The 14406-nt window shown below is 39.3% G+C and overlaps 2 protein-coding genes across 3 annotated transcripts in view; one reads left to right on the forward strand and one right to left on the reverse strand.

Moving 5' to 3' along the window:
* Window positions 1–1762, forward strand: part of mrpl33 (mitochondrial ribosomal protein L33) — a 5761-nt gene extending 3999 nt beyond the window's left edge. The window contains exon 4 of the mRNA XM_010892366.3: window positions 1107–1762. Within this exon, the coding sequence (XP_010890668.1) occupies window positions 1107–1156 (50 nt within the window). The 3' untranslated portion in view covers window positions 1157–1762. The remainder of the gene's footprint in view (window positions 1–1106) is intronic.
* Window positions 1763–1850: 88 nt separating this feature from the next.
* Window positions 1851–14406, reverse strand: part of rbks (ribokinase) — a 43915-nt gene continuing 31359 nt past the window's right edge. For both annotated transcript variants that reach the window (XM_010892359.3, XM_010892360.2), the window contains exons 8-9: window positions 12970–13164; window positions 1851–2229 (exon numbers count right to left, since the gene is read on the reverse strand). In XM_010892359.3, the coding sequence (XP_010890661.1) occupies window positions 2035–2229; window positions 12970–13164 (390 nt within the window). In that variant the 3' untranslated portion in view covers window positions 1851–2034. The remainder of the gene's footprint in view (window positions 2230–12969; window positions 13165–14406) is intronic.

Below are 14406 nucleotides of genomic sequence, written 5' to 3' on the forward strand. Positions count from 1 at the left end.
AAAATATGCACTTCCTTAGTAATGCTTTGCATTCTGAAAAAAAAAAAAGATATTGCGACATTCTTGGCAGTACTACCTTAGTTCTTTGTTGCAAGCAGCAGTGGACAGCTTAGTCAGTGTTTGCTTTTTAAAATGTTTGCCTATCTACCAATTGTTCCCCTTCTTTGTAAAGTATTGGAATATCTCACAGTTATTTATCCTTGAATAGGTTTGAAATTAACTACTCAACTGAGGGACCTTGCATGTACAGAGAGGGCGTAGTCCATTAAAAATAATGTAAAACATTATTATTGCATAGAGAGTGTGTTTCCATTAAATATGTGATTTGTTAAGTAAATGTTTACTTGTAAAGTTATTTAGGCTAGCTGTAAGAAAGGGGTTTAATATTTCACTGGAAAACCTTTGACATCATGGGAAATTGTTTGTAGATTAGTGATACAAAATATCAATGTAAACTGTAAATTTAGACTGCTGCATAATAAAATGTGGGAAATGTCAAGGGGCTGAATACTTTATGAAGGCAATGTAGCATGTGGGTGTTTGACTTCAATATAGCTTTCAAAACTGCCCTCAGGAATTAAAGGGCCAATCTGGGATTGGTACAAACATGATACCATTTTGATCTAATGGAAGATTGATCATTGAGCCCATAGCTCTTAAATAAATGTAACCACTCTTAAATGCATATAGCAGTTATCCAGAATAAGAGCTGGTTAGTTGTAGTTTGAGTCTCAGATTGCCCTTTTAAACCTTATGTAAAAATTATAAAAATATTAGAAAACGTCTTTGAAAGGATGTGCATATTTCTCTTTCACATTGTTTTGGCTTTTAATTAGGCACATTCTTCTCTCACTGAGCAATACGATATACACAAAGACAATTAGTGTCATTCCTGGCAGATAAAAAGAAAAGTCCTCCTGCTACATAATTAGTGATTTAAAATTCCACTCTTATCAGTTAACATTTGAGTTTACTCATAGTACTATGTATGCCTAGTTATTTTTCCTTGGTTCAAAATGAAACCCCTACAAATGTTTGTCATCCAATGATAACCTATGCTATGCATCCACTCACTTGAGAATTGTGCTCTTTCTCCATCTTTGCAGTAAACAAGCATGTCCTCTTTTTTGAAAAGAAGAAGATTAGGTCAATTTAACCATGAACAGCAACAAATTAAGACTTTTTTCAATCTGCAACATCTAGGCAGATATTACTGATATTTTCATTGTCTAAAATGGGAATGACCATCATGCGTGAGAAGAACCAAGGAATTCCTGTTGGAGTATTCCAGGATGAAATCGACTTATTGTAAAACATTTGAGATGATCCAAGTGGCAGAAAAACTGTATCAGTTCGGTTTCCATTCACATTATTACCTGTTGTTTTTTAGTATATTTTTTTTACAATGGAAGCCCATTTCTGATTTCCCCATTTAGTTTTTTGACTTAATGAAATCAGCTCTTTTTGATAATCATGCAAAATTTCAGGCTACCTGTGTAAACGCACCATATAATAATTTTTTTCTTAAACCTGTTTCATGTTGTTACTCACTTGTATTCAATTTCTCCACCTTATGCTTTATCGAACTGATTGTTTGTTCCACACATGTATTGTACCTGGGAACATCTAAGGACTAAAACTATCCATCAGTGGTACAAACTATTCTGGGTTGGTGTTACCTTTTTGATGTTTTTCACTTTAACAATTCAAGTAAATTATTTCTAATTGGTCAGAATAAAAATGAAATGTTTTTCCCCCTTGACATTTTGTTGTTTCATTTGTTGATGTATTTTTCTGAAGAAATTAGTAAACGAAATATAGATATTAGCTCTTTCATTTGTTTGACTGACACATTTTAATATCCTTAATGTAGTGTAATAGTAAATAAAATGCTGGCAGATTAATAAAAGCCAATGGACATCATTACATAACTGTTTACAGTAGCTAGTCAAGTATGCACCCGTCTGCTAAATTCCTTTAATTTAAATGTTGAAGAATACAGTGTGTTAGATTGTTCAGGATCACAGTGTCCATTTAGTTGGCAAGTTGCTGTCTTGAGAAAAGGTTGTTGGGTAAGTCTTTTTTGTAGGGATAAGATGCCTGTGTCCCAATTTTTTGTACACTCACTCCTGCCACCTGATTAGCCCTACTGACCATCTCTTGTAGTGGCATTGTGGGAAAGGTAGCCATGTAGAATGCCAGAGCACCAATGAAGCTGTCTCCGGCTCCCTGTGTAAAGACAAGCCGTTAGTATTGCTCCAATACAATTTCACATAGCAAAACTGTCACTGTCAACATTGATATTGAAATCTACACTGGAAAGACAAAAGCCCTTCTTTTACAAAACTGTGACATTGCTGTAAGAATTCACTTCCCTTTATGACAAGTTTGAAAGATTAATTCCCTCACAGAGAATTTTTGAACAATACATAATGAAAGGAATGAAGACTGTTGCTATTCATCTTCTTTCCAACTGTTGGTAACAGTAGGGGGTGCTATGTCACTTGTCAATTGTAGTTTTTCAGACAACGCTCCCCACACTCAGTTCAAAGGGATGGAAGGATCTGTCATTCTGTCCATAAGCAAGGCGGTTAACCCTAATTGCTCCCAGGTCAATGCTGTATTTTATAAAAACATTTGTTCTTTTTTTTTTTTAAACAACAACCCTTTACAGTATGAAACAAGACTAATCCCTTTGGCATAAAATAAATACATTTTGATACTTTGAACATTATATTTGCATGCTTTGAAGAACTTGTATCTAGTATCCAAAAAGAAAACACTTTGAAGTAACCGGTGAATAAGGGGACCAATTTAACATCTGATCTGACATCAATGATTAGTTGTTGCACAGATCCCAAGTTATTCAGACATAAATTACAAATGTACATCAAAGTTCTTTGGCCATCTCCCCTATCCTTGTTTTCTGGAATTGTTGTCTGGCAGTTATAGGCTAACACTGGCATGGCCTGTGGGTTTATCATCTGTTAATTCTTTCTCTCAGCTATTGACAGTGATGATGGAATGTGACATAGGCACCCAGGGGGGTAGGCTTCCTCATAGGGGAGGGATTGGGAGAGATGAGGGTATTAGATCATTGGTGGGAAAGTGCATGGAAGAATGTGGCAACTCGCTCAGATTTAACCACAGATGGCCCCCGCCAATGGTTCTCACAAGTCTGGTCGATTACTCACCGTTCTGGCTCTCAAAGAGTTCATTGCACTCTTCCCCAAACACCTCCACCCATTCTCTCCCCCATTTAACCTACCCATCATTCCCCTGTTCAGAACTCTTGAGCTTTGTAAAAGCACTTGGTGCCAACTGCTGATGTAAAAAAGGACTTTATAAATACATTTGATTGATTGATTGACTATTTCCAGCCAATAGGCAATAGTAGTCCAATGGAGTCCAAAGTTACCAGAGGTGACTATCAGGGATTGGTTAGAGGCTGGAAAATGTGAGTACAGGGTCAAACAAAAGCTGGTAAATTTTCCTTTTTATCATTTTATGTTTATGTCTCCTGTCTGGGCATTGGGTTGGTCTGCAAACCATGTGGAAATGTGTGCTCCCACTTTAGCTCTGGACTGTTTCCATTTCACAGCATAGTGAGACAATTACTAGACCCTGTCCACCCACACTTGAAGACACGAATGATAGACCTCAGAATAGTGAGTGAAAGATGGTCCCAGATTATCAGAAAAGCTGCTAGGACATTTGCAGTCACCTGTAAATATCTTCTAAAGTTTGCATTCTTGTTTGTATGTTTTTTTATGTCCCTCTCCATTTTGTTCTATTTGATGAAACAGGAAGGGGCTAACCTGACTTTGTTCAATGGAAACTCTGTGAAACAAAACATTTTCACCTATATGGAATAAGTAAAATATAAACTTTTTAATCAAATTGTTACCCCACACCAAGCCAATTTTGTAATGTCCTATTTGCATTAATGCTCTTGCCTCATGACAACAGCTCTTTAGCAGGTACAGAAAGACTGAAGACTGAAATTTGTACTCAGATGGACATCCTGCCAAGCCGTTCTGCTTTTTTCCCCACTGCTCACCCAACCAGGAAACCTGTACACACTTTCCCGTCCAACACCACTTTTGAGCTCAAAACCGCCAGACTTACTACAGAGTCCCTAGAGAGCAACGGGACAAGGCAGCTTTGTGCGACATCTACCTGTCCACCCCAGTGAGTGCTTCAACCATTTTCTGTGGCCCTCTGCGGAGCCCCCAGGCCCTGTCTGTATGCTGTGACCGGTCAACTCAAGTCTTCTGATATGATCCTCTCTATCCACCACGCACCAGAGCTCCCGATGCCAAGTCGCTGTCCTCTCCTCTTGGGTTAAACAGTGCCCCACTCCCGGACACTGGGATGTGACAATGTCGTGTCCCTGCATGATGCTCACCGGAGCTGACAACCAGGGCCCCCCCGCCAGCTCCGCTGAGGCCGCCCTCGACGCACTTTGGTGAAGGTTAGATTTGGACGCCTGTCAGTCAAACGACAGAAGCAGTAGCCACAGACTAGCACTGATGCTCTCTCGCGGTAAGCTCTGCCCGCTACGCCTCGACCTCTTGTCCTTCTGCCGGTTCTCTGCATTGTTAGAGACTTGAGCAGTAAAAGTTTGATGAAAGCAATCCAACACTGCATAGCAAACTGTGCTCTAATGTAATTCCAGGTTGTGAATGTAATTTGTCTTCTCTCCCCTTCTACAAATCCAACTTCCTTTTTGGCCCATTTAATTATCTCCTCAGTTTCAAAAGAGACCCTTTAACTGACTCCTTAAAATTGACCATACTAATTTCAAGGGGTTACATGGAGCTCGACATTGTGCTTCCCCCTAAGTGCATTTCCTGTCTGGGATTTCCTATGATCTAGTCTCCCATAAAGGCGTGATCAATGTGGTAGCCATAACCCCCATCTCTGGGACTCTCACCAATAAATACCCCCAGGATAGAGGAAAGGAACACTTAGCAAATGCTTAGTCATCAAACTGTTACTGGCCTCCCGAGCTTCCAGGAAAGATTGGTGACACTTGCTTCGTCAAAGTATTGGCTAATAATGATGACATCAAAAACTCTGTTAACTGAATAGATTAGGAATCCTGAGAGCAAAGGCCTATCCATCCTTTTGGCTTTTGCTCTTACAGACAGGTCCCTTTTTTTCTATTGCTCTTTTCACAGTTTGATAAAACATTATTTTTTGAATTTTTAGAATTTGTGCCAATTAATTGAAAATGGAAATCTCATGAACATATGTAATCAGACATTTTAGTAAATTCTTTGAAGAAAGGCATTAGGTATGCCTCTACTTGATTCTCAAACCTGGATTAGGGCAGTTTCTTCCATTGTTCCTTGTAGATCCTCTCAAGCTTTGTCAGATTGAATGGGGAACATTGGTGAACTGAAACTGGCCAGTCTCCCAGTCCCTACCACTGAGAAGTATCCCACCACCATCATAGAGAGGTATTAGCCAGGTGATGTGCCATAGCTTTCTTTTGCCAGACATACCACTTGGCATGCAGGGCTAGTCTATCAGACCAGAGATCCTATTTTAGCAGGGGTCTCTGAGTCCTTCATGCCACCTGTCATGCATTTTTTAAACAGATCTCTAGTATGTCTTGACACAGTTCTCTCTTTGAGGTCTTTGGCTTGATTTTTGCTCTTAAATGCACTAGAGTCTGGGGTCACACGTGTGCCTTTCTAAATCATGTCAATTGAAATTGCCACAGATGGACTCCAATCAAGTTCTAGAGACAGATGAAAAAAGGATACAAAATGCAACTGAGCTCAGTATGGAGTCCTATGGTAAAGGGTTTGAATTCTTATGTAAACATTTTTGGTTAAGTATAGATCGATGGCAATGTATATATTTAATCAATCTCAGTCCATAGCACAATGAAATGTGGAAAAGGGTGTCTTAAACACATTGTAATGCAACTGGAAGATAGCAGTGGATGCTAATTACTAGCATGTGCAGTCCATCCCAACGATCTGGTGGTCAGAGATGAAAAGGTGAACAACATGGTTTGGGGTACTCCCTCCCCAACATACCGCTTCCAGGAACCAGCCTTTGAGAGTTCCTCATCTGTCTCCTCTTATAGGAAGGAAGCAAGGATGATGTGGATTGTCCAGACCCACACTGAGCTGGTCTGTCTGGCCTGGAGGTTATATACACCCCCCCCCCCCCCCCCCCCCAACCGGTGAAGGAGAAGCACGAGGCCACCCAAGGAGTGTATGTGAGATACAGATCCAGGAGACTTGTATGTGCAAGGATCATCTAATTGTCTACACTAACAGTGCAGAATCTGATGTGAAGGAGGGAATGCCTGCACTCAATTTAAGACAAAGGAAAACTTCAGAGGTAGACGATGAGTGGTGTTTACTTTGTTGCCAGTCCAGTTTTGCAGCCGACCCTGACTCAGCTTCTAATGCTTTGCCATGTCGAATGTGTTGCTCATGGAAGAGGGTGTTGTGTATGAGTGGATGATGAAAGAACTGGGGAAGCTAGAATGTTATGCCGCTTTGATCTCAGCACTGAATGGAAATGACACTTTAAACAAAATTGTTGCATTTGAAGCACTCAAAGTCTGAAATCTGCCTGCATTTAGATATACTGTAAATATGCAAATCAACTCAATTGTTTTACTTACATGGTCACCACCTGTATATAACTGTATCTACTTTATATAAGGCACAAAGGCACACACCTTATATATATACTGTATACATACACAGGTGTGTGCCTTTCCAAATCATGTCCAATCATTAGTAGAAACATCTCGATGATCAATAGAAACAGAATATACCTGAGCTCCATTTGGAGTGTAATAGAGTCTGAATACTTAGAGTCTGAATACATAAATGTGCTTTTGTTTATACATTTGCAAACTTTTTTGAACTTTTGCTTCATCATTGTTATATTGTGCATATATTGATGAGGAAAATAATCCATTAAATCCATTTTAGAATAAGAAAAACTCCAAATCAAAATGTCTTTACATTTTGATAGGTGATTTTGTCCTTATTATTTGAAAAGATAATACAACTCTTCTACAATGCTACCTTGAATCCTAAGAGTTATAGTGAACAGATGTTTGAAACATGCTGATTACATCCCAGTGAGTGTGTACAAGTGCAAAATAGTTGGCTGGTTCACATACTGAAGGCAACAGTTAAGAAATACAGTTCTGAAACTGCAAGATCAGGGCTTCACCCCAGACCACCACAATTTGCCAACCCACACATACAGTAACATCAAAACCACCAAATTCACACGTAAAATAAAACCTGCCACTGGTGAGACAATGACAAGTGTAGCTCTAAAAATGATTTCAACAAAAGAAACACAATTAACATTTTGTAGACTAAATCATGTGAAAGTTCTAACTATGCATTGTAAAAACAAAAATGATGTAGAAAAACAAAAGATCTGTCTAGCTGTCTAGCCATTCAGGCAACAATCTGGTGTTTTTTGTCTCTCATAGCCAGTAAAAAAAAAAAATGGTTTACTGGAAGGGGGATTAAGGCATCCAAAAGAGTTAAACACAACAGAATTTATGGGGCCATCAAAGTGTACTCGGGGGAGGCACTGCCAAAAGCAAAACCCGACCACAGCCTGGGTTCTGCTGACTGGTGTGGGGCTGAGAGGTGAGTCACAGGCTGATAGGAAGGGGGTTGGGGTGAAGGACGCTAAGTCAGGTTCACCCTCAGGGCTATGGTTCATTTCACATGCACCGGCAAGTAACGGTGTGTTTGCGTGTTGTGTTGGAGACTGTAAAAGTAAAGGGTTAATTGTAAGTACTTGTAGGCCAACTGCAGTATACATTATTTCAGTAACATTACTGTAGTGGCTAACTGTGGCCCTGCAGTCGACATACTAAATGCCTTTTAGCACTCTCCCACTGCACTGACCTCAGCAAATTGCTATCTCCTGTACTGTGTAAAAAAAGAGTGTGTGGGACAGACAACTATAGACTCCAGCGTAGTGAGGAACTTCCGCTTTTGTCTAGAAGTCTGCATCGCAGTTTCCGGTTTACTTACTAATACTCATCCACATTAGTAAACACCTAAACTCACAACAAGATGAGTGATGCTGTTGTACGGGAAAAAAAAGAAGTATAATGTACGTGACTCATTTAAGTTTCAAGGTAGTCTATTCCATTCAAACCAACATACTTCCATTTACAAGCAAACACATCACCCCCAACAAACAATCTAGTGCCTTGTATTGGCCCAATTGAGATACTATTGTATTGTATTGTAGTGTATTGCATGCAAGCAACACATTTCTATTTACTACTATAGCAAAAATTACACTATCGCCTTGACATACGTTTCCACGATTCATAACAGGTTTTACACTTAAAGTTAAAAAAAGGCAACCCCCTATATTGCTATGTTTTTGATTGTGAAGGACAATGACAGTTTCTCTATAGTACCCAACTCTAATCAGTACTTTGTGTCCCAAACTCTGGGAGCCTGCAAACACTCAGGAACAGGAAGTGTAAATGTCTCACCAAACCTATGATGACAAATCCACTAGACTCTGGTGTGAAATGAGTCAAACTCTTTCAAGAACAAAGATAAAATGGAAAGGTCTCCACATCCCCAATGAAAGTCATTTTGAAGTTTAATCTTTAATATCGGGTGGGGTGAGCCTTTAGCCACAACCTCAGGGAAAATTGTAGTTTGCTCTGCACTCTCGGGCCAACAGTTTCAATTAATCACGTCATGGTAATTAGTAGTACTATTTCTTATTATGCCCTTTTCAGGTCATGGGAATTATTTTTTTTCAGGTCATGGGAATAAAACACATTTAAATGGTTGATATCCTTTTTTCCAAGGAGCGTACAAAGTATAAATAGGGCATGGTAGAAACAAGGCACTTAGACATATAGGAAAGCCCTGAATGGAATAATTGTTACAAACTGAACTGAAAATATATGTAAAGGAAACATGAACCATGTATAGGTCAAACAAAGACTTGGATTTAGAAATAAACTTGATTTCATGAAGAAAAGAGATAGGTCTCCTACTCCCCACATCCCGAACCCAGTTTCCCACCCAGAACCTTAAACTGGAATTGTAAAAAAGAACTCTCAATCTGTACAGTTAATGGAAATAATCCAGTTAGTATCAAAATGTATTGTTCTTTTTAAATAATTTCAGAATGCTTCTAGTATTTCCAGTGCAGTTAGGCAGTCTCAACAGTGACATGATCAGCACAATGTAGTGGAATTGCAATGTGTGAAATTGTTAGGGATAATATTGAATTGGGAATTACAAATGTCAACAGATGTGCCTTAAACTGTGTGTCACCTGTCTTTGTCTGGAACAATGTCGTTGCACCTGCTGTCCCCCAGAATAATAAAAGCAGATATGTAATGAACACAAACACCTTTCAGGGTTTCTTGTTCAACAGACCTTAGCGTTAAAAAAGCAGATATATGATCATTGTATCGGAACCTGCCTCAGTCACCCTTGAAGCTTTTTTAACGTTGTTTTGCAAATAATAAACATTTTCTCTTCTGCTGTGAGTTGCTCATCCATCTGACTATTTTGCTTTTCCTGGGTCCACAAGTTCCTACTACAAGCAGCTAGAAAGTACTTTGTACATCTTGTCTTTTTTCAGCGGTTTCCCAATCGTTTTGTTTGATTGTCCTTCCCATTAGACATATGTGGGTCATACCAAATGAGGCTCTCTAGCCCAGACAAGCCATGTTCTTGAAAATCCAACAAAAGCTTAAAAGGTAAGATGGTGGGACTGTACACTCCTAATTGGCCTCAGAAAATACACCTTCCTTGAAATTAGTGACATTTATATTGCTGGGATAGTTTCAAAGTTCAAGTTTAATTTAAAAGGAAACAACTTCCGACTGACAAATGGAGGGAATTTTACATCAACTTCAACTATAACCCTGTCTCAAGACATAACAAGAACACATGACAACTCACTCAGAAAAATTTCTCCAAGACATTTTCACTTTAAATTCACAATAACCTCTTAAATGTTTAATCCAATTTAAATGCACAGTTAAATCTTTACTGCAAAATGTAGGCTATGTGGACCGTTGCAAATTGGTATTCCCAGGAGTTCTACTGGGAGCCAAATGCCATAATTGTTTTTTGGCATTGGCCAAAAAAGCGCCTTTTAGCAAACAAACTTCCATAAATGTGAGATGCATAATTAATGCTATGCAGTACATGAATCATGACACCAAGCTTCCCTCTTAGTCCAATAAACTAACAGTACAGTATCCTAATCTCTACTGTCTATATCCAGATTTAGTCTAATCATTAACCATCACATTATTTGCTTTGGGATTTTACTGGGGGGAATTATGATTCAGAATATAAAAAAACACATGGTCCCAAGCAGGGTCGTGGCTAGGAATCCTGTGCCCCCTAAAAATATACATGCCTGGGCCCCCTCACTTATAGATGACAATTACATTATAATGATCAGTGGGCCATGCCACACCATGAGCTCTGTGAATCATACCCACCTTTACTTGTGTTATCTAAAGCCCGGTCTCAAGTCTAACTTGCTTTAAAATTCTAGATTGGATATGGCTGTGTATATTGCTTCACACTGAGTCTGAGCGAAATGGCTAAGAAATGTAGTAAAATGGGATGACATAGTACTAGAATCTAGCCAATATTCAATTTCACTCACAGCTGAGGAATGTTAACAACTAAATTGCCAACTGCCTAACACAGGCAGAAATGACCAAAAATAAATAAATTACAAGTTCTTTGACAAGCAAGACATGGTTGAGTCATTTTAAATGTTTTGTGCATCAATGGTCAATATATTGGACGTTTGAATGTCAATAAAGCTAGTATAATTTGTTAAACTTGATAAAGTGTTAGCTAAGCCAGCAACTCAGTCAGCTACTTCATATAAAACATAAGAGATAGACTAACCACTGGAGCACATACAAAGATAAATATATTTCGCCAAAGATAACCAGCTACTGTTTATAAGTTGGTAGCTGCTGGCTAACAAAGCAAGCTCTCAGTTGTTTCCGCCATGCCTACAGAAGAAAGGTACTACTCGTCTTGTAAACTGCTGCTGTAAAGAGATGATCAGAAGCTTAGTGGAGATGTTGATCTACAGACTATTTTCAGACACTCACTCTAGATTTTGGGGCAGCATTTCTAAAATGTTTTTCTAAATAACATAAGTTAGGCAAGCTGTTTGTCAGATGATATAGTTATCTAGCTGGGTGCTCTCGTAGATCTGTGGACATGTAGAGCTGTGGACATGTAGAGCTGTGGACATGTAGAGTTGTGGACGGATACTGCTTTTGAAAGCCCGGTTCAAGTCCCAATTGTAACTTTTTTTAATATATTGTTTTGCTGAAAACACCTGCAACACTGCATTTGTAATTTTTATGTCTGAAATATTTGCTCCTCAGTTTTAAATCAATCAGTTTTAAATCAAACATTGGATTTCCCATATTTTATGAATGTTTAACTCCATTGTTTCTCTCGTAAAGATGTACCATTCAGATGATCACCATGTGAGGTATGACGCCTGAAGCTTCGTATGATCCCACGCCTTTTTCGAAGCAGACTGCAGATGTGAATCTCCACTTACTGGCACTGAGGCTTTCCTCCATGCCAAGTTATTTACAAGTGCTTCCCATATATTGCACACAAACAATAGCTAAGTAGGTAAAGTTGGTAATTAGGTAATCACCTGGCCTCACTGTCACAGTGTTGAATCCAGTTTTAGTTTAGGTTTTATGTGCCAGCGCACTTATAGAAATAATTATATTTATTTTTCTGTAGGTTATGTTAATATTTTGTCTTCCACAGGCTCAATAATACCAAGGATTCAAAAGTTTTTCAATAATTGTGAATCAGGAGATTTAACTAAGTTCTCAGATTGTGGTTTGCTTCACAATTTCAACCCATTCTAATCCATGAGAAGGGGCCATGGCTTGTGTCGGTGTAATACCACATGACTGATGACGTCCCAAGCCTCGTTTGATCACATGCTTTTTCCAAAGCCTCTGGTAAAATGCAGGCTTCTACGGTTGTTCGACACCTGAGACTTTCAAACAACAACCGTTACTGGTCACCATATTTAGTAAGTCAAGTTGAAAAAAAGTAATGTTGCCAAAAAAGGTAATGTTGCCAAGTCACAATCACTAGCATGTAGTGGTGCCAGATCGAATCCAGACCACGTTTAACAAACCTTTTGAGCACAAACGATAATTCAGGAAGCCAATTCCCATCAATAAGAGAGATAGCCAGCAGGATTGGCGGATATAATTGACAGTATACTGCCCAATAATGCTTGGACTATACAACGCCATTTTTAAATCGACCCACCCAAGCCCATTTTCACCCACACACACTGTCATTAAAATAGCCCAACTGAGCGGGAAACAGCCTCATCAGGGTAACACTGATTGCCTAGTGTTGATGTACCTGGACGTTGCATATGCTTATTCCTGCTTTGTGACTGGCTGTTCTTGTTCTGTTTTATATTTGCTGTGTCAAGTGGGTTATGAATGCTGAGGTTGACTAAAATTGACAAAACTGCATGAAAACATTACAACATAATACATTGAAAATGTATCTCAAAAGTTTATCAATATTCTATTTTTACATCATGATAATAATTGATATTGTTTCATCGCCCTTCCCTTCATACCAATAGATCCTTAATGACAAGCTGAATCGGATGAATAAGGCCTGTGGAAGAACTACAATAGTGAGTCTAATATCTGGCCTTTTCACAAATGGCTTCCCCTTTCTTCCTTTTCTTCTTTCTCACCTTCTGAAAACCCACTGAAAAAGAAAGTCAGCAGTGAGAGACCTACTGCTTTCTTGTTCAATGGGTTTTGAGAAGGAGAAAAGGAGCGAGAAGGTGAGACAAAACAATGGAGAAAAGGCCCTTATGATCCCAGAGGACCGGGAAGCTGTAATACAAAAACCCAAGGGACAGGCTTACCGTGGTATCCACAGCTGTCACAGGTTTAGCGGGCACGTGGTGCAACCCGGTTGAGGGCTCCTGTCCCGACAGCACCACGCAGCCCTGGGAGCCCAGGGTGATGATGACCGATCTGCAGCCTCGCCTCAGCAACTCCTGTCCAGCGTGGCCAGCATCCTCTACAGTCGCCACGGCCACCCCCGTTAGCAGCTCTGCCTGTGGAGACCGGAGTGGAATCCATGTGGCAATGGACAAGGTTAGTTCTCCCTATGCAATGTAGTTCTAACACACTTTGAGCAGCTGCAAAAACACTGTATAAATACCAGCTATTAGAAACTGTTTAGACACTACTAACCAATGTTAATTTATATGCCACATTTCTTACATTTCAATGCATTCCAAGGTGCTTTGCAACTAAAATAAAATGGGTTAAAATCAAGACATAGCATGAAAAAATGAAAGAACTGTAGCCACCTATCAGACGTTTTGTTGCTTTCAGCAAAGAGCACTCTATGCAGGGTTAAATTAACTGAAAAAGGACTGCTTTGTTGCCGCGTAAGCTGAGCCGGTCTAAAAGAGTGAATGTCTCTTAGTGAGTCCATCCGTCCGTCTGTCCGTCACCGACCGACCGACCATTAACATCATGCCAAGTTTGAATGTTTCGTTAGACACCATTGACCATTGTGTTAAACTGACTAACGTTTCATATTAAGTTTACCTCCACCACAAATAGCATCTATGAACTGTATGACTTTTGCCACTGGCCGTTTTAAAAGCTTATTAGCCACTAATATGTCGCTAGACACCATTAAGCATTGTGTTAAACTGTGTAATGTTTCTTATTAAGTTTACCTCCACCACAAATAGCATCTATGAACTGTATGGCCTTTGCCACTGGCCGTTTTAAAAGCTTATTAGCCAGTAATATGTCGCTAGACACCATTAAGCATTGTGTTAAACTGAGTAATGTTTCTTATTAAGTTTAACTCCACCATAGCATCTATGAACTGTACGGCTTTTGCCACTGGACATTTTAACAGCTTATTAGCCATTCATGAATGACATTGATACAATAACTGCTGTATCAATACAGGTGACGATAACAGACTTTTTTGTCAAGTGTTTTTGTCTATCCTGAACAAATCCTCTTTTGCCTATCCTGAACAAATCCTCTTTTGCCAATGGCCGTTTTAACAGCTAATTTGCCATTCATGAATGACATTGATACAGTATCCATCAATACAGGCAATGATAACTGACTTTATCATCAAGTGTAAAGATGAAACAATCGTGTAGACTGCGAAGTGTTTGTCTATCCTGGTTAAAAGCCTGACAGCTGGACTTGTAGATTTTAGTTAATGTAGCTTGTTGGCCAATTTCTCAACCATATCATAGCATATCAATGCATCCAACTGGTTTTATGGATTCACCTGTGTCATGTTCAAGGGCATTTTTTAT

The sequence above is a fragment of the Esox lucius genome, chromosome 15, assembly GCF_011004845.1.
Source record: "Esox lucius isolate fEsoLuc1 chromosome 15, fEsoLuc1.pri, whole genome shotgun sequence".
Lineage (NCBI taxonomy): Eukaryota > Metazoa > Chordata > Actinopteri > Esociformes > Esocidae > Esox > Esox lucius.